Below are 23227 nucleotides of genomic sequence, written 5' to 3'. Positions count from 1 at the left end.
CGTGTATCATTTTCTGCTAAAACACATCAGACACATTTCATATTTCAAATCTGTTACTTTTAACGTGTTAACTCTATCTCTTTCCATCCAGATGTTGAAAGTGACATTAGGCCTTGCTCTGGTGACTCTGGTTGCGTGCTCGCAGTGCCCCAACAATGAAGTGTGTGAGGCAGGCCAGACATGCTGCCAGGATCCCACCGGAGAGTTCAGCTGCTGCCCTTTCCATCATGTGAGAGACTGAACTTGTGACAGATACATAAAGACAGTTTCATTTTAGAATAGTGTCAGGTACTCTTCTATAAATACAATAAAGGTTGTAGAAATCAGTTGAGATCAGACAAGGGTAGGTAAACTGCACAATGATAGGGAACTTACTGTAACTTAGTGCTCGTATTTTTATACTCTCTCAGATATTCCTCAATAGCACCCTTTTTGACGCACATTCACACTGTTAGCTCTTGTAATATGGGATATGATAAGGTACCCATATAGTATCAACATGCAAATCACTCTTTGATGACTTTGCTATTCAAAGAGCGCAAAGAAATGAAGCTGTAATCAGTAGGTTGTCTGTCAAATGACCAGCTTCAGTGCTGTATTGCTCAATCAGCTCATGTATGGGTAAAATTGTGTGTGTGTGTGTGTGTGTGTGTGTGTGTAGGGAGAGTGTTGTGAGGACCACCTGCACTGCTGTCCTGAAGACATGTTGTGCAGTGTTATGGACTCCTTGTGTATGAACGCTACACATACACTGCTGTTTGTGGAGAGGACACCGGCTAAACGGACAGACCTTCCCAAAGTGAGAAATTATATAGTATGAGGAGGCCAATAAAGCTGCTTCTTATGTCATAAATGGATAGTTTACTCAAAAATGGAATATTCTGTCATCATTCACTCAACATAGATATTTGAAGAATGTAGGTAACCAAACAGATGTTTGCCATTTTTCAGTCAATGGCTACCGTCCACTGTTTGGTGACCAACCTACTTCGAAATATTATCTTTCATGTTCAACAGAAGAAACAAACTGATACAGGTTTGGAGGTTGAGTAAATGATGACCTTATTTTCATTTTTGGGTGGACTGTTCCTTTAACAATCCCCATTCCTCAGTCATTCAGAATGATTCCCTCATTACCTGCAAGTGAAGACGACATCACCTGTCCCGATGGCTCCTTCTGTCCTGCTGAGTTCTCCTGTCTGCTGATGGCTTCTTCATATGGGTGCTGTCCTGTAGCACAAGTAAGTTACATTGGCCCAACGTGTGGATAGGAACGTGTTGCTAAAGCATTGACCCCTTAGATATATACTCCTTTTTATTCTTTATTTTTTTTATAAGAATATATACTATATAATATATGTAAGAATATACCTATATATTGTTTCTCTTTTTCAGGGCCTTGTGTGCTCAGACGGGAAACACTGCTGCGCGAAAGACCATGAATGCAGTGCAGACAGCAATTCCTGTGTCAAACTAAAAGGTATGGAAGATGTGGACTAGAGTGTTTCACAATTGAAAGATGCTTTATTTAAAGAAGACCCATATACATTTATAACAGGCTAATGGAGAGATGCACTGTATTAATTTGGATAGGATGTTCTTGGATGTCATGGTGTTGTCCTGTGATTGTTTGTAGAACCTGTTCTTTGTGGAAATGGGACCTCAGAGTGTCCCGTGGACACCACATGTTGTGGGACAGAAGATGGTCAGTGGGCATGCTGTCCCATACCTAAGGTATCGGCCCAGCTGAAATACAGTAAAATGTGCAGAGACATGTTGACATAGAGTTCTCAGTTCAGAAAGTTAGCTGTTTTTTCACAGTCTTTAAATGAATATAGATTTTGAAACTGAATTTTCTTCCTTATTTTAAAATAAAAACCCTTTTTTAATATTTATTCATCAAAACTAGTGTACTTCTGTGATGTATTTTAAGATGTACTGTACTTAATTCTTGTGATGGCAAAGTGTAACATGATCTTTGAGAAATCATTATAATATGCTAATTTAATTACTGTTAGACAGCTGCTAAAGACACTTTTGATCTAATTCAAGGATCCTTGCTGAATAAACTTTTCTTAATGTGTTCATGAATGTTTTTTCTCTTGCATTCTTTCCTCTGTCGTTTGTGGTTTCTGTAGGCTGTATGTTGTGACGATAAAATCCACTGTTGTCAAGAGGACAGTGTCTGTGATGTTGAAGGCTCCAAATGCATGTCCTCCACCAATCAGGAGCTGCCTATGTGGGCCAAATTCCCTGCTCGTCTTAGAGCTGAATGGGAAGATCACAAATGTAGGCTATTATCCCAGAGAGTTATTAATTTTCTGATAACTTCCTCTAATGCAGTTCAGCATTTTCAAACTTTGCCCTGATTCTTCAAAAGCTGCAGAAAGGAGGACTGAAGCTGAACTCACTACAGCCAGACGAATCACTACTGCTGGCAAGCAAATGACTACATTGCCTGGTGCACTACCAAAAAGTATGTGCAAATTTCTAGATGGCAAAACATACATGTTTTATATGTGTGCATAAATGATAACACTTCTCAAATGGTTTCTGTCATTGCCTTCTTTATATTCAGCCTCAGACGTTCCCTGCAATGACACTGCAGCCTGTCCTGATGGAAACACATGCTGCAAGACTCAAGGAGGAGGATGGGCCTGCTGTCCACTGCCTGAAGTAATTCACCCAATGACAAGTCGCTTGACCATTATATCTCTGTCTTATATAACCAATCCTGATGTAGAGTTGTGTTTTGCATTAAAGGGTTAGTTCACCCAATAATCAAAATTACGTCATTAATAACTCACCCTCATGTCGTTCCAAACGTGTGTTTACTGTATACTGTCCATGTCCAGAGACGTAAGAAAAACATCATCAGAGTAGTCCATGTGACATCGGAGGGTCAGTTAGATTTTTTTGAATCATCGAAAATACATTTTGGTCCAAAAATAGCAAAAACTACGACTTTATTCAGCATTGTCTTCTCTTCCGGGTCTGTTGTGAGAACGAGTCAATCTTTTGTTCGTTATCTGGCTCGGCTCGGGGTTCATCTTCAGTTCTCTCTTCACAGCACTTCAGTCAGTGTACTGTTTGAATACATGCATTACTCCAGGATATTGGTTTGTTTGAACTCAGAGGGGGTGTCAGTCACATTAAAAAAGTTAAGTAATTTGTGGATTAATACGTATTGGAGACTCGAACCGTTTAAAATGATTCAGTTTGACACAGTTTCAATGGAGGGACTAAGCTCGGACTAAAGCTAAAATATCTTAAACAGTGTTCCAAAGATATATGGAGGTCTTACTGGTTTGGAACGACATGAGGGTGAGTTATTAATGACAAAATTTTGATTACTGGGAGAACTAACCCTTTAAGTTAAAGGTGTACGATAATTTTCTCTACAGGCTGTGTGTTGTGACGACTTCATCCACTGCTGTCCTCATGGTCAGAAATGTAACACAGCTGCTGGGACGTGTGAGGACTCTTCAGGATCTCAGCCTTGGTTTGAGAAGATGCCTGTCAAACTGATCAGCAGTCAGAATGTGGCTGTAACACAAGGTAGATCAAAGCCCTGAATACAGCACACACAGACACGGTAAACAACTATCATTTTATTTGTTCTTGAAGCATTTATACAATTTCTGGTCTCTTCGATGCATTCAGATGTTCCCTGCAATGACACTGCAGCCTGTCCTGATGGAAACACATGCTGCAAGACTAAAGAAGGAGAATGGGCCTGCTGTCCACTGCCTGAGGTAAATCACCTGATCTATTAAAGGAATAATAGGTTACACTTTATTTTAAAGGGGTCATATGACATTGATAAAAAGAACATTATTTGGTGCATTGCAAAGTGTTTATGTGGTTTAAGGTTAAATAAAAACACATTATTTTCCACATACTGTACATTATTGTTTCTCCTCTATCCCACACCTTTCTGAAATGCGTAGGTTTATACAAAGCTCATCGTTCTAAAAAGCAAGGTGTACACTGATTGACCAGCTAATCCAGTTTGCTGTGATTGGCTGAATACCTCAAGAATGTGATGGAAATGTTACGCCCCTTACCATACTGTAATGCGTGTCCCGGTCAGAAGACTGGTGTGAAAAAAACAAAAAAATAAATCCCATTACAAACAAGGAATTTGTTGCATCCAGTAAGGACATAATTACAGATTATAATGACTTATACTGTCTTTTCACGCGTTGTGTTGTTGCGTATTGCACCACATAAACATAAAACCATGTCTGTAATTGTGATTGGAGGAACAACAAACAACAAGCGCTACTCTACACTGCTCAAAACTCAGTTTAGATCATCAATGGCAAATCCTTTACATATGGAAACGTACTTACAGACTGAGCCAGAAGCCCCAGACTTGAACTGTTCTGGAACAGTTTTGTAGATACAACTTAACCACTGATTTGTAGTTGTGTCCTCTTTTGGAGGACAAATCAAAGAAACTACGCTTTCACAACGAAATACACAGCATCTCCACTACATGGCATCGGTGGAAACAGTGAGAATAAAAGTTACGCCTTATTTCTTTACTTGAACATTTGGGCGGTGTTATGCAAATCTTCCCACCTCGTGACCTAGACATGTGGGGGTGTGTTAGAATGATCCATTTTAGGTAGACGTGGTTGACTCTTAACTTGTAGAAAGAATATCTCTTTGGATTTAAGACTTTAGTCTTTGCAAATTAACAGATCTTCTTTATGCACCAAGAGCTTGTAACACTCCAAAGAGAAAGGAAAAATATTAATTATATGACCCCTTTAATGTGTCTGTTACAGTGTCATTATACATTTAAGTACTGAGTAATCTTAATTAACTACATATACTTACTGTGTGGTAGGGGTTAGGATAAGGGTTTGGTTTAGGGTGACTTGCATCTAATTATGCATATTTTATTGTTATTATAATAGTAAGTACAAGTAAAGATGTGTAGGGGAAGTTGTGGCCTAGTGGTTAGAGAGTATGACGCCTAACCCTAAGGTTGTGGGTTTGAGTCTTGGGCTGGTTATTCCACGACTGAGGTGCCCTTGAGCAAGGCACCGAACCCCCAACTGCTCCCGGCACCAGAGCATAAATGGTTGCCCACTGCTCCGGGTGTGTGTGTGTGTGTGTGTATTCACTGCTGTGTGTGTGTGTGCACTTTGGATGGGTTAAATGCAGCGCACGAATTCTGAGTATGGGTCACCATACTTGGCTGTATGTCACTTCACTCACTAAAAAGGACACCTTAAAATAAAGTGTTACAGAATAAGACATTTTGATACAATAACTCCATTTTCTCTATAGGCTGTGTGTTGTGACGACTTCATCCACTGCTGTCCTCATGGTCAGAAATGTAACACAGCTGCTGGGACGTGTGAGGACTCTTCAGGATCTCAGCCTTGGTTTGAGAAGCTGCCTGTCAAACTGATCAGCAGTCAGAATGTGGCTGTAACACAAGGTAGATCAAAGCCCTGAATACAGCACACACAGACACGGTAAACAACTACCATTTCATTTGTTCTTGAAGCATTTATACAATTTCTGGTCTCTTCGGTGCATTCAGATGTTCCCTGCAATGACACTGCGGCCTGTCCTGATGGAAACACATGCTGCAAGACTAAAGAAGGAGAATGGGCCTGCTGTCCACTGCCTGAGGTAAATCACCTGATCTATTAAAGGAATAATAGATTACACTTTATTTTAAAAGGGTCATAGGACGTTGATAAAAAGAACATTATTTGGTGCATTGCAAAGTGTTTATGTGGTTTAAGGTTAAATAAAAACACATTATTTTCCACATACTGTACATTATTGTTTCTCCTCTATGCCACACCTTTCTGAAATGCGTAGGTTTATACAAAGCTCATCGTTCTAAAAAGCAAGGTGTACACTGATTGACCAGCTAATCCAGTTTGCTGTGATTGGCTGAATAAAACTGTTTTTTTTTACTCTACACTGCTCAAAACTCAGTTTACATCATCAATGGCAAATCCTTTACATATGAAAACGTACTTACATACTGAGTCAGATCCCCCGAACTGTCTTTGCAAAGTTGGAGTTGCCCCACTTTATAGAAACAACCGGCATTGTAGGCTACTTTCTCAGGAAACAATCCTCTTCCTCTGTAAAATGTGCTGCACACATCTGAATATTTGGGTTGAACTGTTCTGGAACAGTTTTGTAGATACAACTTAACCTCTGATTTGTAGTTGTGTCCTCTTTTGGAGGACAAATCAAAGAAGCTACGCTTTCACAAAAAAATACACAGCATCTCCACTACATGGCGTCAGTGGAAACAGTGAGAATAAAAGTTAAAAGTACAATTTGTGAGATATTTGCAGTAAAATATCCAAAAGCCACTAAGCTAGTGTTATTTTGTCCAGCTGTTTACTAACAATATCTCTAATGTTTTCAACTACTTGTAAATCATGAGAAAATTCCCATTTAAAACAGTGACACGGGGCAGTGCAGTCGCCTGTCAATGACGTTAGTTACCCTTTGTTACCGCCTTAACTGACGTAGAAACCACATGACAACAGTTTCGTGGACAAATGCTGAAGTAGCTTTGCGACAAACTTCAACTAGAAAGAGATTCCTATCTCTCTTGTGTTTCAATCGACAGGCGAGTTGTTTTGATTCGTATCTTTATAGAAAACGTATGCTATTATAACGATCAACATGATTAGTAATATGGGGCATACACGGCAAATGCGGGGCATTGCGTCTTTAGACCCGCGCGAGGACACATATGATCCATAGTCTGATCGCGTCTTTGCATTGACTTTGTATCTAATCTACACACGCAAATTGTTGAACTTGCGTTAGATCCATGATTTATCTTTCCGTCTGATTGATGGCCATCATTCCACACTCCTTCTTAGCGTCATCAAACCACTCGATTGTTATTGTATTGATAGTGCGCCCTCTAGTGGCAGGTCCTACAACCTGAACCCTTAAAGGGGGTTGAAATGCTATTTCATGCATACTGAGTTTTTTTACACTGTTAAAGAGTTGGATTCCCATGCTAAACATGGACAAAGTTTAAAAAATTAAGTTGAACGTTTGAAGGAGTATTTCTGTTCCAAAAAAGATGTGGCCTAGTGGTTAGAGAGTATGACGCCTAACACTAAGGTTGTGGGTTTGAGTCTTGGGCTGGTTATTCCACGACTGAGGTGCCCTTGAGCAAGGCACCGAACCCCCAACTGCTCCCGGCACCAGAGCATAAATGGCTACCCACTGCTCCGGGTGTGTGTTCACGTGTGTGTGTGTGTATTCACTGATGTGTGTGTGTGTGCACTTTGGATGGGTTAAATGCAGAGCACGAATTCTGAGTATGGGTCACCATACTTGGCTGTATGTCACTTCACTCACTAATAAGGACACCTTAAAATAAAGTGTTACAGAATAAGACATTTTGATACAATAACTCCATTTTTTGTCTATAGGCTGTGTGTTGTGACGACTTCATCCACTGCTGTCCTCATGGTCAGAAATGTAACACAGCTGCTGGGACGTGTGAGGACTCTACAGGATCTCAGCCTTGGTTTGAGAAGATGCCTGTCAAACTGATCAGCAGTCAGAATGTGGCTGTAACACAAGGTAGATCAAAGCCCTGAATACAGCACACACAGACACGGTAAACAACTACCATTTCATTTGTTCTTGAAGCATTTATACAATTTCTGGTCTCTTCGGTGCATTCAGATGTTCCCTGCAATGACACTGCGGCCTGTCCTGATGGAAACACATGCTGCAAGACTCAAGAAGGAGAATGGGCCTGCTGTCCACTGCCTGAGGTAAATCACCTGATCTATTAAAGGAATAATTCACTTAATAATAATTCTGTTAAAGGGGACATAACACACACAGTTTCACCCAATCTCATGTTAATCTTGAGTACTTATAGAGAAGTATTGTATCCATAATTTCTCTAAAATATCTGTAGTTTTATCATATTTAAAAAAAAAAATACAGCTTAACAATTCTCTCTGAAACAGCAGAGCTCCTGGAAGCATGCCATGGGTGGAGCTAAAGAGTGACGAGCACTTGAGTGCCGATTGCAAACAAAACACAAAAATTTGGTGCAGTTTTACGTAACCATCTGTAATTCCGAATCGTGAACGAGATCTTTTATTGCTGGGAAGGCTCAATATTTCCGTATCAAACGATGTGCAAATCCAGCGTCGAACTGGGCCTTGTTCATAAAATATTAGTCACTGAAATAACAGAAACAATAAAACACACCTGCGAAGCTCTGTTGCTGCCCCAGAAAAACAAACTGCATCCACTGTTTCACGTAACACTGGGTTATTTGGGAACCTGAAGACGGTTGTCTTTCTCTCATTTCCAAAAACACACGGAGAAAGTCCTGTGTATCGCTGACAAAATAAAGCACGATGATAGATGCACTTTGGCTCTGGTCAATGTGTGTGCAAGTGCGCCTCTCCGGGAGAAGTGCCCATACAAGGAAATCCACCCTTCATGAGATCATGAAGAGCAATGATCGGAAAAAAACAAAATCTCTGAAAATCGTATACGAACCCAGAGGGAGTTTATTTAACATGGAAATGCTCTGTTATACATCCAAATTTTTGGCCATGTTTAGCACAGAATTCAACTCTTTATCATTATAAATAACTTCTGTGCATGACATAGCATTAGACATCCCCTTTAACTTTTTTCTTCTGTGGAACGCAAAAGAAGATACTTTGATACAATAACTATATTTTCTCTATAGGCTGTGTGTTGTGACGACTTCACCCACTGCTGTCCTCATGGTCAGAAATGTAACACAGCTGCTGGGACGTGTGAGGACTCTTCAGGATCTCAGCCTTGGTTTGAGAAGATGCCTGTCAAACTGATCAGCAGTCAGAATGTGGCTGTTACACAAGGTAGATCAAAGCCCTGAATACAGCACACACAGACACGGTAAACAACTACCATTTCATTTGTTCTTGAAGCATTTATACAATTTCTGGTCTCTTCGGTGCATTCAGATGTTCCCTGCAATGACACTGCGGCCTGTCCTGATGGAAACACATGCTGCAAGACTAAAGAAGGAGAATGGGCCTGCTGTCCACTGCCTGAGGTAAATCACCTGATCTATTAAAGGAATAATAGATTACACTTTATTTTAAAAGGGTCATAGGACGTTGATAAAAAGAACATTATTTGGTGCATTGCAAAGTGTTTATGTGGTTTAAGGTTAAATAAAAACACATTATTTTCCACATACTGTATATTATTGTTTCTCCTCTATCCCACACCTTTCTGAAATGCGTAGGTTTATACAAAGCTCATCGTTCTAAAAAGCAAGGTGTACACTGATTGACCAGCTAATCCAGTTTGCTGTGATTGGCTGAATACCTCAAGAATGTGATGGAAATGTTACGCCCCTTACCATACTGTAATGCGTGTCCCGTTCAGAAGAATGGTGTGAAAAAACGAAAAAATAAATCCCATTACAAACAAGGAATTTGTTGCATCCAGTAAGGACATAATAACAGATTATAATGACTTATACTGTCTTTTCACGCGTTGCGTTGTTGCGTATTGCACCACATAAACATAAAACCCTGTCTGCAGTTGTGATTGGAGGAACAACAAACAAGAAGTGCTACTCTACACTGCTCAAAACTCAGTTTACATCATCAATGGCAAATCCTTTACATATGAAAATGTACTTACATACTGAGCCAGAAGCCCCAGACTGTCTTTGCAAAGTTGGAGTTGCCCCACTTTAAAGAAACAACCGGCATTGTAGGCTACTTTCTCAGGAAACAATCCTCTTCCTCTGTAAAATGTGCTGCACACATCTGAATATTTAGGTTTAACTGTTCTGGAACAGTTTTGTAGATACAACTTAACCACTGATTTGTAGTTGTGTCCTCTTTTGGAGGAGAAATCAAAGAAGCTACGCTTTCACAAAAAAATACACAGCATCTCCACTACATGGCGTCGGTGGAAACAGTGAGAATGAAAATTATGCCTTATTTCTTTACTTGAACATTTGGGCGGTGTTATGCAAATCTTCCCACATCATGAACTAGACATGTGGGGGGGCGTTAGAATGATCCATTTTAGGTAGACGTGGTTGACTCTTAACTTGTAGAAAGAATATCTCTTTGGATTTAAGACTTTAGTCTTTGCAAATTAACAGATCTTCTTTATGCACCAAGAGCTTGTAACACTACAAAGAGAAAGTAAAAATATTAATTATATGACCCCTTTAACTTGTCCCTGTTACAGTGTCATTATACATTTAAGTACTGAGTAATCTTAATTAACTACATATACTTACTGTGTGGTAGGGGTTAGGATAAGGGTTTGGTTTAGGGTGACTTGTATCTAATTATGCATATTTTATTGTTATTATAATAGTAAGTACAAGTAAAGATGTGTAGGGGAAGTTGTGGCCTAGTGGTTAGAGAGTATGACGCCTAACCCTAAGGTTGTGGGTTTGAGTCTTGGGCTGGTTATTCCACGACTGAGGTGCCCTTGAGCAAGGCACCGAACCCCCAACTGCTCCCGGCACCAGAGCATAAATGGCTGCCCACTGCTCCGGGTGTGTGTGTGTGTGTGTGTATTCACTGCTGTGTGTGTGTGCACTTTGGATGGGTTAAATGCAGAGCACGAATTCTGAGTATGGGTCACCATACTTGGCTGTATGTCAATTCACTCACTAATAAGGACACCTTAAAATAAAGTGTTACAGAATAAGACATTTTGATACAATAACTATATTTTCTCTATAGGCTGTGTGTTGTGACGACTTCACCCACTGCTGTCCTCATGGTCAGAAATGTAACACAGCTGCTGGGACGTGTGAGGACTCTTCAGGATCTCAGCCTTGGTTTGAGAAGATGCCTGTCAAACTGATCAGCAGTCAGAATGTGGCTGTAACACAAGGTAGATCAAAGCCCTTAATACAGCACACACAGACACGGTAAACAACTACCATTTCATTTGTTCTTGAAGCATTTATACAATTTCTGGTCTCTTCGGTGCATTCAGATGTTCCCTGCAATGACACTGCGGCCTGTCCTGATGGAAACACATGCTGCAAGACTCAAGAAGGAGAATGGGCCTGCTGTCCACTGCCTGAGGTAAATCACCTGATCTATTAAAGGAATAATAGATTACACTTTATTTTAAAAGGGTCATAGGACGTTGATAAAAAGAACATTATTTGGTGCATTGCAAAGTGTTTATGTGTTTTAAAGTTTAAAAACACATTATTTTCCACATACTGTACATTATTGTTTCTCCTCTATCCCACACCTTTCTGAAATGCGTAGGTTTATACAAAGCTCATCGTTCTAAAAAGCAAGGTGTACACTGATTGACCAGCTAATCCAGTTTGCTGTGATTGGCTGAATACCTCAAGAATGTGATGGAAATGTTACGCCCCTTACCATACTGTAATGCGTGTCCCGTTCAGAAGAATGGTGTGAAAAAAACAAAAAAATAAATCCCATTACAAACAAGGAATTTGTTGCATCCAGTAAGGACATAATAACAGATTATAATGACTTATACTGTCTTTTCACGCGTTGTGTTGTTGCGTATTGCACCACATAAACATAAAACCATGTCTGCAATTGTGATTGGAGGAACAACAAACAAGAAGTGCTACTCTACAATGCTCAAAACTCAGTTTAAATAATCAATGGCAAATCCTTTACATATGGAAACGTACTTACAGACTGAGCCAGAAGCCCCAGACTTGAACTGTTCTGGAACAGTTTTGTAGATACAACTTAACCACTGATTTGTAGTTGTGTCCTCTTTTGGAGGACAAATCAAAGAAACTACGCTTTCACAACGAAATACACAGCATCTCCACTACATGGCATCGGTGGAAACAGTGAGAATAAAAGTTACGCCTTATTTCTTTACTTGAACATTTGGGCGGTGTTATGCAAATCTTCCCACATCGTGACCTAGACATGTGGGGGTGTGTTAGAATGATCCATTTTAGGTAGACGTGGTTGACTCTTAACTTGTAGAAAGAATATCTCTTTGGATTTAAGACTTTAGTCTTTGCAAATTAACAGATCTTCTTTATGCACCAAGAGCTTGTAACACTCCAAAGAGAAAGGAAAAATATTAATTATATGACCCCTTTAACTTGTCCCTGTTACAGTGTCATTATACATTTAAGTACTGAGTAATCTTAATTAACTACATATACTTACTGTGTGGTAGGGGTTAGGATAAGGGTTTGGTTTAGGGTGACTTGCATCTAATTATGCATATTTTATTGTTATTATAATAGTAAGTACAAGTAAAGATGTGTAGGGGAAGTTGTGGCCTAGTGGTTAGAGAGTATGACGCCTAACCCTAAGGTTGTGGGTTTGAGTCTTGGGCTGGTTATTCCACGACTGAGGTGCCCTTGAGCAAGGCACCGAACCCCCAACTGCTCCCGGCACCAGAGCATAAATGGTTGCCCACTGCTCCGGGTGTGTGTGTGTGTGTGTGTATTCACTGCTGTGTGTGTGTGCACTTTGGATGGGTTAAATGCAGCGCACGAATTCTGAGTATGGGTCACCATACTTGGCTGTATGTCACTTCACTCACTAAAAAGGACACCTTAAAATAAAGTGTTACAGAATAAGACATTTTGATACAATAACTCCATTTTCTCTATAGGCTGTGTGTTGTGACGACTTCATCCACTGCTGTCCTCATGGTCAGAAATGTAACACAGCTGCTGGGACGTGTGAGGACTCTTCAGGATCTCAGCCTTGGTTTGAGAAGATGCCTGTCAAACTGATCAGCAGTCAGAATGTGGCTGTAACACAAGGTAGATCAAAGCCCTTAATACAGCACACACAGACACGGTAAACAACTACCATTTCATTTGTTCTTGAAGCATTTATACAATTTCTGGTCTCTTCGGTGCATTCAGATGTTCCCTGCAATGACACTGCGGCCTGTCCTGATGGAAACACATGCTGCAAGACTAAAGAAGGAGAATGGGCCTGCTGTCCACTGCCTGAGGTAAATCACCTGATCTATTAAAGGAATAATAGGTTACACTTTATTTTAAAAGGGTCATAGGACGTTGATAAAAAGAACATTATTTGGTGCATTGCAAAGTGTTTATGTGGTTTAAGGTTAAATAAAAACACATTATTTTCCACATACTGTACATTATTGTTTCTCCTCTATGCCACACCTTTCTGAAATGCGTAGGTTTATACAAAGCTCATCGTTCTAAAAAGCAAGGTGTACACTGATTGACCAGCTAATCCAGTTTGCTGTGATTGGCTGAATAAAACTGTTTTTTTTTACTCTACACTGCTCAAAACTCAGTTTACATCATCAATGGCAAATCCTTTACATATGAAAACGTACTTACATACTGAGTCAGATCCCCCGAACTGTCTTTGCAAAGTTGGAGTTGCCCCACTTTATAGAAACAACCGGCATTGTAGGCTACTTTCTCAGGAAACAATCCTCTTCCTCTGTAAAATGTGCTGCACACATCTGAATATTTGGGTTGAACTGTTCTGGAACAGTTTTGTAGATACAACTTAACCTCTGATTTGTAGTTGTGTCCTCTTTTGGAGGACAAATCAAAGAAGCTACGCTTTCACAAAAAAATACACAGCATCTCCACTACATGGCGTCAGTGGAAACAGTGAGAATAAAAGTTAAAAGTACAATTTGTGAGATATTTGCAGTAAAATATCCAAAAGCCACTAAGCTAGTGTTATTTTGTCCAGCTGTTTACTAACAATATCTCTAATGTTTTCAACTACTTGTAAATCATGAGAAAATTCCCATTTAAAACAGTGACACGGGGCAGTGCAGTCGCCTGTCAATGACGTTAGTTACCCTTTGTTACCGCCTTAACTGACGTAGAAACCACATGACAACAGTTTCGTGGACAAATGCTGAAGTAGCTTTGCGACAAACTTCAACTAGAAAGAGATTCCTATCTCTCTTGTGTTTCAATCGACAGGCGAGTTGTTTTGATTCGTATCTTTATAGAAAACGTATGCTATTATAACGATCAACATGATTAGTAATATGGGGCATACACGGCAAATGCGGGGCATTGCGTCTTTAGACCCGCGCGAGGACACATATGATCCATAGTCTGATCGCGTCTTTGCTTTGACTTTGTATCTAATCTACACACGCAAATTGTTGAACTTGCGTTAGATCCATGATTTATCTTTCCGTCTGATTGATGGCCATCATTCCACACTCCTTCTTAGCGTCATCAAACCACTCGATTGTTATTGTATTGATAGTGCGCCCTCTAGTGGCAGGTCCTACAACCTGAACCCTTAAAGGGGGTTGAAATGCTATTTCATGCATACTGAGTTTTTTTACACTGTTAAAGAGTTGGATTCCCATGCTAAACATGGACAAAGTTTAAAAAATTAAGTTGTACGTTTGAAGGAGTATTTCTGTTCCAAAAAAGATGTGGCCTAGTGGTTAGAGAGTATGACGCCTAACCCTAAGGTTGTGGGTTTGAGTCTTGGGCTGGTTATTCCACGACTGAGGTGCCCTTGAGCAAGGCACCGAACCCCCAACTGCTCCCGGCACCACAGCATAAATGGCTACCCACTGCTCCGGGTGTGTGTTCACGTGTGTGTGTGTGTATTCACTGATGTGTGTGTGTGTGCACTTTGGATGGGTTAAATGCAGAGCACGAATTCTGAGTATGGGTCACCATACTTGGCTGTATGTCACTTCACTCACTAATAAGGACACCTTAAAATAAATTGTTACAGAATAAGACATTTTGATACAATAACTATATTTTCTCTATAGGCTGTGTGTTGTGACGACTTCATCCACTGCTGTCCTCATGGTCAGAAATGTAACACAGCTGCTGGGACGTGTGAGGACTCTTCAGGATCTCAGCCTTGGTTTGAGAAGCTGCCTGTCAAACTGATCAGCAGTCAGAATGTGGCTGTAACACAAGGTAGATCAAAGCCCTGAATACAGCACACACAGACACGGTAAACAACTACCATTTCATTTGTTCTTGAAGCATTTATACAATTTCTGGTCTCTTCGGTGCATTCAGATGTTCCCTGCAATGACACTGCGGCCTGTCCTGATGGAAACACATGCTGCAAGACTAAAGAAGGAGAATGGGCCTGCTGTCCACTGCCTGAGGTAAATCACCTGATCTATTAAAGGAATAATTCACTTAATAATAATTCTGTTAAAGGGGACATAACACACACAGTTTCACCCAATCTCGTGTTAATCTTGAGTACTTATAGAGAAGTATTGTATCCATAATTTCTCTAAAATATCTGTAGTTTTATCATATTTAAAAAAAAAAAATACAGCTTAACAATTCTCTCTGAAACAGCAGAGCTCCTGGAAGCATGCCATGGGTGGAGCTAAAGAGTGACGAGCACTTGAGTGCCGATTGCAAACAAAACACAAAAATTTGGTGCAGTTTTACGTAACCATCTGTAATTCCGAATCGTGAACGAGATCTTTTATTGCTGGGAAGGCTCAATATTTCCGTATCAAACGATGTGCAAATCCAGCGTCGAACTGGGCCTTGTTCATAAAATATTAGTCACTGAAATAACAGAAACAATAAAACACACCTGCGAAGCTCTGTTGCTGCCCCAGAAAAACAAACTGCATCCACTGTTTCACGTAACACTGGGTTATTTGGGAACCTGAAGATGGTTGTCTTTCTCTCATTTCCAAAAACACACGGAGAAAGTCCTGTGTATCGCTGACAAAATAAAGCACGATGATAGATGCACTTTGGCTCTGGTCAATGTGTGTGCAAGTGCGCCTCTCCGGGAGAAGTGCCCATACAAGGAAATCCACCCTTCATGAGATCATGAAGAGCAATGATCGGAAAAAAACAAAATCTCTGAAAATCGTATACGAACCCAGAGGGAGTGTATTTAACATGGAAATGCTCTGTTATACATCCAAATTTTTGGCCATGTTTAGCACAGAATTCAACTCTTTATCATTATAAATAACTTCTGTGCATGACATAGCATTAGACATCCCCTTTAACTTTTTTCTTCTGTGGAACGCAAAAGAAGATACTTTGATACAATAACTATATTTTCTCTATAGGCTGTGTGTTGTGACGACTTCACCCACTGCTGTCCTCATGGTCAGAAATGTAACACAGCTGCTGGGACGTGTGAGGACTCTTCAGGATCTCAGCCTTGGTTTGAGAAGCTGCCTGTCAAACTGATCAGCAGTCAGAATGTGGCTGTAACACAAGGTAGATCAAAGCCCTGAATACAGCACACACAGACACGGTAAACAACTACCATTTCATTTGTTCTTGAAGCATTTATACAATTTCTGGTCTCTTCGGTGCATTCAGATGTTCCCTGCAATGACACTGCGGCCTGTCCTGATGGAAACACATGCTGCAAGACTAAAGAAGGAGAATGGGCCTGCTGTCCACTGCCTGAGGTAAATCACCTGATCTATTAAAGGAATAATAGGTTACACTTTATTTTAAAGGGGTCATATGACATTGATAAAAAGAACATTATTTGGTGCATTGCAAAGTGTTTATGTGGTTTAAGGTTAAATAAAAACACATTATTTTCCACATACTGTATATTATTGTTTCTCCTCTATCCCACACCTTTCTGAAATGCGTAGGTTTATACAAAGCTCATCGTTCTAAAAAGCAAGGTGTACACTGATTGACCAGCTAATCCAGTTTGCTGTGATTGGCTGAATACCTCAAGAATGTGATGGAAATGTTACGCCCCTTACCATACTGTAATGCGTGTCCCGGTCAGAAGACTGGTGTGAAAAAAACAAAAAAATAAATCCCATTACAAACAAGGAATTTGTTGCATCCAGTAAGGACATAATAACAGATTATAATGACTTATACTGTCTTTTCACGCGTTGCGTTGTTGCGTATTGCACCACATAAACATAAAACCCTGTCTGCAGTTGTGATTGGAGGAACAACAAACAAGAAGTGCTACTCTACACTGCTCAAAACTCAGTTTACATCATCAATGGCAAATCCTTTACATATGAAAATGTACTTACATACTGAGTCAGATCCCCCGAACTGTCTTTGCAAAGTTGGAGTTGCCCCACTTTAAAGAAACAACCGGCATTGTAGGCTACTTTCTCAGGAAACAATCCTCATCCTCTGTAAAATGTGCTGCACACATCTGAATATTTGGGTTTAACTGTTCTGGAACAGTTTTGTAGATACAACTTAACCACTGATTTGTAGTTGTGTCCTCTTTTGGAGGACAAATCAAAGAAACTATGCTTTCACAACGAAATACACAGCATCTCCACTACATGGCATCGGTGGAAACAGTGAGAATAAAAGTTACGCCTTATTTCTTTACTTGAACATTTGGGCGGTGTTATGCAAATCTTCCCACATCGTGACCTAGACATGTGGGGGGGCGTTAGAATGATCCATTTTAGGTAGACGTGGTTGACTCTCAACTTTTAGAAAGAATATCTCTTTGGATTTAAGACTTTAGTCTTTGCAAATTAACAGATCTTCTTTATGCACCAAGAGCTTGTAACACTCCAAAGAGAAAGGAAAAATATAAATTATATGACCCCTTTAACGTGCCCCTGTTACAGTGTTATTATACATTTAAGTACTGAGTAATCTTAATTAACTACATATACTTACTGTGTGGTAGGGGTTAGGATAAGGGTTTGGTTTAGGGTGACTTGCATCTAATTATGCAATTTTATTGTTATTATAATTAGGGCTGTCACTTTTGTGAAAGAATCATTTTCGATTTTTAAGACATAAGTGTTCATTGAATCGATTGTAAAATCAATTTTCCATGTCTAAAAAAAAGACGTTTCCTTTTTCAATGTCAAATAACGGACAAACGTAAAGAGAGCGCTGGAAACGCACAAATCAGAAATATTTCTTATTTATTGGCATGAAGTTTCATGCAGAATAACAAACAGCAACAGGAGTGCAAAATTCTCGAAAAAATATATGTGCAGAGGGGACGGCTGCCATAACAAAAGAAAAACATCACTGCAGGCTTCAACCCGGTTGCATTCATGATTTAGGCAATTCAAAAATCTCCAAGATTATTTTAAATAATGATTCAATCCATTTCAAACAACTGTTCAAAAAAATTTAATTTATGTGCAGCTGTTGAGAAGACGCGCTCCGACCGCACTGATGTCCCAGGGACACTCACGTACAGCTGCGCAAGGTGGAGGTATTACTACAAATTTTCCATCACAAAGGCCGGTCACTGTCAGCTTGCAGTGGTCCTTTTCATAACTCAGAATCTCCTGTAACTAGATGTGCGAATGAGGCGAATTCGCGCTCCCATGCCGCGAGACCTCCAGATGTGTGTAAACGCATCTTTACATTGACTTAATCATTCGCATTTGGTGTGAACGCAGCATAAGAGTTCGCTTTCAAATTGCTGGTATTTTCTGTCTAGCTTTCGCAACGCATACTGCACTTTCGGAATTCTTTATTGTCTTTTTCTGCTTGTTTGTGAGTTTTGTTACATCTATATTTTTTAATTGTTTAATTATTTTCACATTAATAGTGTATATATTTGGTTAAAATCGATTCTCTATTTTTTGGTTGATCCGATCGATTGTGCAATCGATTTTTGAACTAAAAGTGACAGCCCTAAATATAATAGTACGTACAAGTAAGATGTGTAATAAGGACACCTTAAATAAAGTGTTACAGAATAAGAAATTTTGATACAATGACTCAATTTTCTCTACAGGCTGTGTGTTGTGACGACTTCACCCACTGCTGTCCACATGGTCAGAAATGTAACACAGCTGCTGGGACGTGTGAGGACTCTACAGGATCTCAGCCTTGGTTTGAGAAGCTGCCTGTCAAACTGATCAGCAGTCAGAATGTGGCTGTAACACAAGGTAGATCAAAGCCCTGAATACAGCACACACAGACACGGTAAACAACTACCATTTCATTTGTTCTTGAAGCATTTATACAATTTCTGGTCTTTTCAGTGCATTCAGATGTTCCCTGCAATGACACTGCGGCCTGTCCTGATGGAAACACATGCTGCAAGACTCAAGAAGGAGAATGGGCCTGCTGTCCACTGCCTGAGGTAAATCACCTGATCTATTAAAGGAATAATAGGTTACACTTTATTTTAAAAGGGTCATATGACGTTGAAAAAAATAATATCATTTGGTATGTTGCAATGTGTTTATGCAGTTTATAATTCAAAAAACACATTATTTTCCACATACTGTACATTATTGTTTCTCCTCTATGCCACACCTTTCTGAAAAGCATAGGTTTATAAAAAAGCTCATCGTTCTGATTGAATCTGGTGTACAATGATTGACCAACTAATCCAGTTTGCTGTGATTGGCTGAATACCTCAAGAATGTGATACTGTGATGCGTGTCCAGGTCAGAAGACTGGCGCAACAAAAAAAAATTAAAAATATAGGCATTTGTTGCATCCAGTAGATAAATAATTACAGATTGGAGGAACAACAAACAACAAGCGCTACTCTACACTGCTCAAAACTCAGTTTAAATAAACAATGGCAAATCCTTTACATATGAAAACGTACTTACAGACTGAGTCAGATGCCCCAGACTGTCTTTGCAAAGTTGGAATTGCCCCCCTGTATAGAAATAGCCAGCATTGTAGGCTACTTTCTCAGGAAACAATCCTCGTCCTCTGTAAAATGCGCTGCACACATCTGAATATTTGGGTTGAACTGTTCTGGAACAGTGTTGTAGATACAACTTAAACAATGATTTGTAGTTCAGACAGGAACCATTTTGACAAGTTTACTTGAGTTCATTGAACACAATTTATCTTTGGCAGTATGGTTCCTTATGGGGGTTCTTGCTCCCAGAACAATTAAACATACAAGAGCTTTAACATAACCCCCCTGGGAACCATCAGCTTAGAAATACATGACTTTTACGACGCTTAATAATGTCTTTAAAGCAAACATTGATAATCAGTTAGATGTGGGAGTGGGACGTCTATCCTGTAGTCTGGTTAAGAAGATGAGTGCCTCTCAGCAGTGAGGTCCATGCCAGCTAAGATTTGAAAGCCTTAGTGATCTGAAACAGCCTATGCCTCCGTGGCCTGACTGAACTAACGCTGCGCTCGATTTTGTCCTCTTTTGGAGGGTCAATCAAAGAAGCTACGCTTTCACAACGAAATACACAGCATCTCCACTACATGGCGTCGGCGGAAAGAGTGAGAATAAAAGTTATGCCTTATTTCTTTTCTTAAACATTTGGGCAGTGTTATGTAAATCTTCCCACATCATGAACTAGACATGTGGGGGTGTGTTAGAATGATCCATTTTAGGTAGACGTGGTTGACTCTTAACTGTAAGAATATCTCTTTGGATTTAAGACTTTAGTCTTTGCAAATTAACAGATCTTCTTTATGCACCAAGAGCTTGTAACACTCCAAAGAGAAAGGAAAAATATAAATTATATGACCCCTTTAATGTGTCTGTTACAGTGTCATTATACATTTAAGTACTGAGTAATCTTAATTAACTACATATACTTACTGTGTGGTAGGGGTTAGGATAAGGGTTTGGTTTAGGGTAACTTGCATCTAATTATCGCATACTTTATTGTTATTATAATAGTTAGTACAAGTAAAATGTTTAATAAGGACACCTTTAAATGAAGTGTTACCGAATAAGACATTTGGATACAATAACTATATTTTCTCTATAGGCTGTGTGTTGTGACGACTTCATCCACTGCTGTCCTCATGGTCAGAAATGTAACACAGCTGCTGGGACGTGTGAGGACTCTTCAGGATCTCAGCCTTGGTTTCAGAAGATGCCTGTCAAACTGATCAGCAGTCAGAATGTGGCTGTAACACAAAGTAGATCAAAGCCCTAAATACAGCACACACAGACACGGTAAACAACTATCATTTTATTTGTTCTTGAACTGTCTTTATCTTTTCTTGTGTCTTCAATGCATTCAGATGTTACCTGTGATAGCTCCAAATCTTGTCCAGATGGAAACACATGCTGTAAGACAAAAGAAGGAGAATGGGCCTGCTGTCCTCTTCCTGAGGTAAATCTACTGATCCGTTAAAGAAATAATTCACTGAATAATTATTATTTTAACCTTTCTTTCTTCTGTGGAACACAAAATAAAAAATTTGGATACAATAACTAAATTTTCTCTATAGGCTGTGTGTTGTGAAGATTTCACCCACTGCTGTCCTCATGGTACGACATGTAACGTTGCTGCTGGGTCTTGTGATGAACCTTCAGGATCTCAGCCTTGGTCTGAGAAGCTGCCTGCTCTACCTAGAGCAGGTCAAAGGTCACATGGGAACGTGAACTGCGACTCTAGTCACATTTGTCCAGATTCCCACACTTGCTGTAAGAATATTGATGGAGACTGGGGCTGCTGTCCTTTGCCTGAGGTATAGTATAACTCAGAGGAGAAATCTTATCTTACATGAGTAACCAAATGAGAAAATACACACTCCGTTTTCAACTTTGAATTTTATTACTCTTGGTAATATCCCTCAGTCCCTCTTTCACAATTATATGCTTTAAGTGCTCAGCAACATTTATTTGAGAAACCAAGCTGACGCAGACCTATTTTCATAGAATTACCCTATAGCTTGAAAGTTTGGGGTCAGTTCGATTTTTTTATTGCCTTTAAAAATGTCTCTTACACTCACCAACAATGCCTCTGTTTATAGAAAAAAATATACTATAATGAAATAGTAATACAAATTATAATGGATGTTGTTTTTATTTTGAATTACTTTAAAAGGTAGTTTATTCCTGTGATGGCAAAGTCGGTGTCACATGATTCTTCAGAAATCATGCAAATATGCTGTGGTTTGTGGTTTGGTGCTTTCTTATTATTTTCAATTATGGAAACAGTTGTGGTTCTTAAAGAGATAATTCATCCATCAATGAAAATGTGATGTTTATCTGCTTAACCCCTGGTTGAACAGTTTCTTCAGTTGAACACAAACCAAGATTTTTAGCTCAAACCGTTGCAGTCTGTCACTCTTATAATGTAAGTGGATGAGAATCACAACTAAAACATACAATAAAACAAAACAAAAACTCATACACAAAACAACATTTAAAAAAACTCTGCGGCTCGTCACATGGAACAATCGATCTGTGCAAGAAACTGTACATTATTTACATTGTTGTTTTTACCTCTGATTCACGCAATGTTCGAACTGTTCTAACTCTTCTGAGCATGTCCTGTTGTGGGCTATCTCAACAGCAGGCTTGTGAGGCATCTTCTTCTTCTTCATGGTTTATGGCAGATCGCAGACTTATAAGTGCATTACTGCCATCTATCACTCAAATGGCCATTGTGACACTCCTAATTGAGATTTAATTATGAGTCTGCAATCCACCATAAAGCAAGAAGAATAAGAAGACGCCTCATGCCTCCTTGAGATTGTGCACAACAGGACGTGCTCAGGAGAGTTTTTACAGTCCGGATGAAGTGAAGATAATGGTTAAACACTCAGTCTAGGTGCTAATTCTGGGTTTATCACCAGGTTCACTCAGGTGTGTCGGCCAGAACACCACTTAAGGCCAAATATTCCAGAGTATGAAATGAAGAGCGGAGAGATAATTCTTATTATTCTGTTTATTCCTCCTCTTTCTTGTATGAGTGAGTTTAAAGGTGAGAGTAATTTCTAGTGTGGTTTCTATAAAGAGAGAACAAATACAAATGAATAAAGGAAACATATGCATACACTCATTCAACACTCATTCAATAAACATTACAAACATAAATTAAACAGTAGTCAGAATATGACTGTATCTCTTAAACCCTAAAATGTAAGCAGAGAGAAAGGATTCAAACACTTCTCAGATTTTCTACCATGCATTAAGTTATCAATAACGTAGATAGAACTTACTGTCTTCTATGATATACTTTAAAGCATCAATAGCGGTCCAGATAATGATATTTAACACCACTTCATATTTTACTCAGCCACAGAGTACTTAACATTCATAACAACAAGTATTGAATAAAGTATAAACATGTCTGAACACGATGTGACCCATTTAACCCAACGTACTGAGTCAGGTGGACCGAAGCTAGAAAGTAACGTACAAACGTGAATATAATTAACACAGCGGCCGTGTAACGACCCCTAAACTCCTAACTCTCATCCATATCGAACATCAGAAATAACAGCTGTCCAAGAAATACAATATCACGAGTAATGCAGCAGATTTACTTACTTTTCTCA

At 39.5% G+C, this 23227-nt stretch overlaps 1 protein-coding gene across 3 annotated transcripts in view; it reads left to right on the top strand.

Moving 5' to 3' along the window:
* The window catches only part of grna (granulin a), a 32864-nt gene that overhangs the window by 1080 nt on the left and 8557 nt on the right, over positions 1-23227 (top strand). For 2 of the 3 annotated variants that reach the window (XM_026208243.1, XM_026208241.1), the window contains exons 3-31: positions 92-229; positions 662-799; positions 1113-1241; positions 1396-1480; positions 1637-1734; positions 2139-2289; positions 2381-2476; positions 2579-2676; positions 3405-3558; positions 3664-3755; positions 5305-5458; positions 5564-5655; positions 7446-7599; positions 7696-7796; positions 8738-8891; positions 8997-9088; positions 10755-10908; positions 11005-11105; positions 12652-12805; positions 12902-13002; positions 14791-14944; positions 15050-15141; positions 16084-16237; positions 16343-16434; positions 18732-18885; positions 18982-19082; positions 20701-20854; positions 20960-21051; positions 21170-21409. In XM_026208243.1, the coding sequence (XP_026064028.1) occupies positions 92-229; positions 662-799; positions 1113-1241; positions 1396-1480; positions 1637-1734; positions 2139-2289; positions 2381-2476; positions 2579-2676; positions 3405-3558; positions 3664-3755; positions 5305-5458; positions 5564-5655; positions 7446-7599; positions 7696-7796; positions 8738-8891; positions 8997-9088; positions 10755-10908; positions 11005-11105; positions 12652-12805; positions 12902-13002; positions 14791-14944; positions 15050-15141; positions 16084-16237; positions 16343-16434; positions 18732-18885; positions 18982-19082; positions 20701-20854; positions 20960-21051; positions 21170-21409 (3669 nt within the window). The remainder of the gene's footprint in view (positions 1-91; positions 230-661; positions 800-1112; positions 1242-1395; positions 1481-1636; positions 1735-2138; positions 2290-2380; positions 2477-2578; positions 2677-3404; positions 3559-3663; positions 3756-5304; positions 5459-5563; positions 5656-7445; positions 7600-7695; positions 7797-8737; positions 8892-8996; positions 9089-10754; positions 10909-11004; positions 11106-12651; positions 12806-12901; positions 13003-14790; positions 14945-15049; positions 15142-16083; positions 16238-16342; positions 16435-18731; positions 18886-18981; positions 19083-20700; positions 20855-20959; positions 21052-21169; positions 21410-23227) is intronic. The other variant, XM_026208242.1, reaches the window with a different exon arrangement.

This window comes from Carassius auratus, chromosome 28 (genome assembly GCF_003368295.1).
Source record: "Carassius auratus strain Wakin chromosome 28, ASM336829v1, whole genome shotgun sequence".
Taxonomy (NCBI): domain Eukaryota; kingdom Metazoa; phylum Chordata; class Actinopteri; order Cypriniformes; family Cyprinidae; genus Carassius; species Carassius auratus.
Note: the sequence above shows the minus strand (reverse complement) of the source record. Positions and strands in the feature narration are given on the sequence as shown.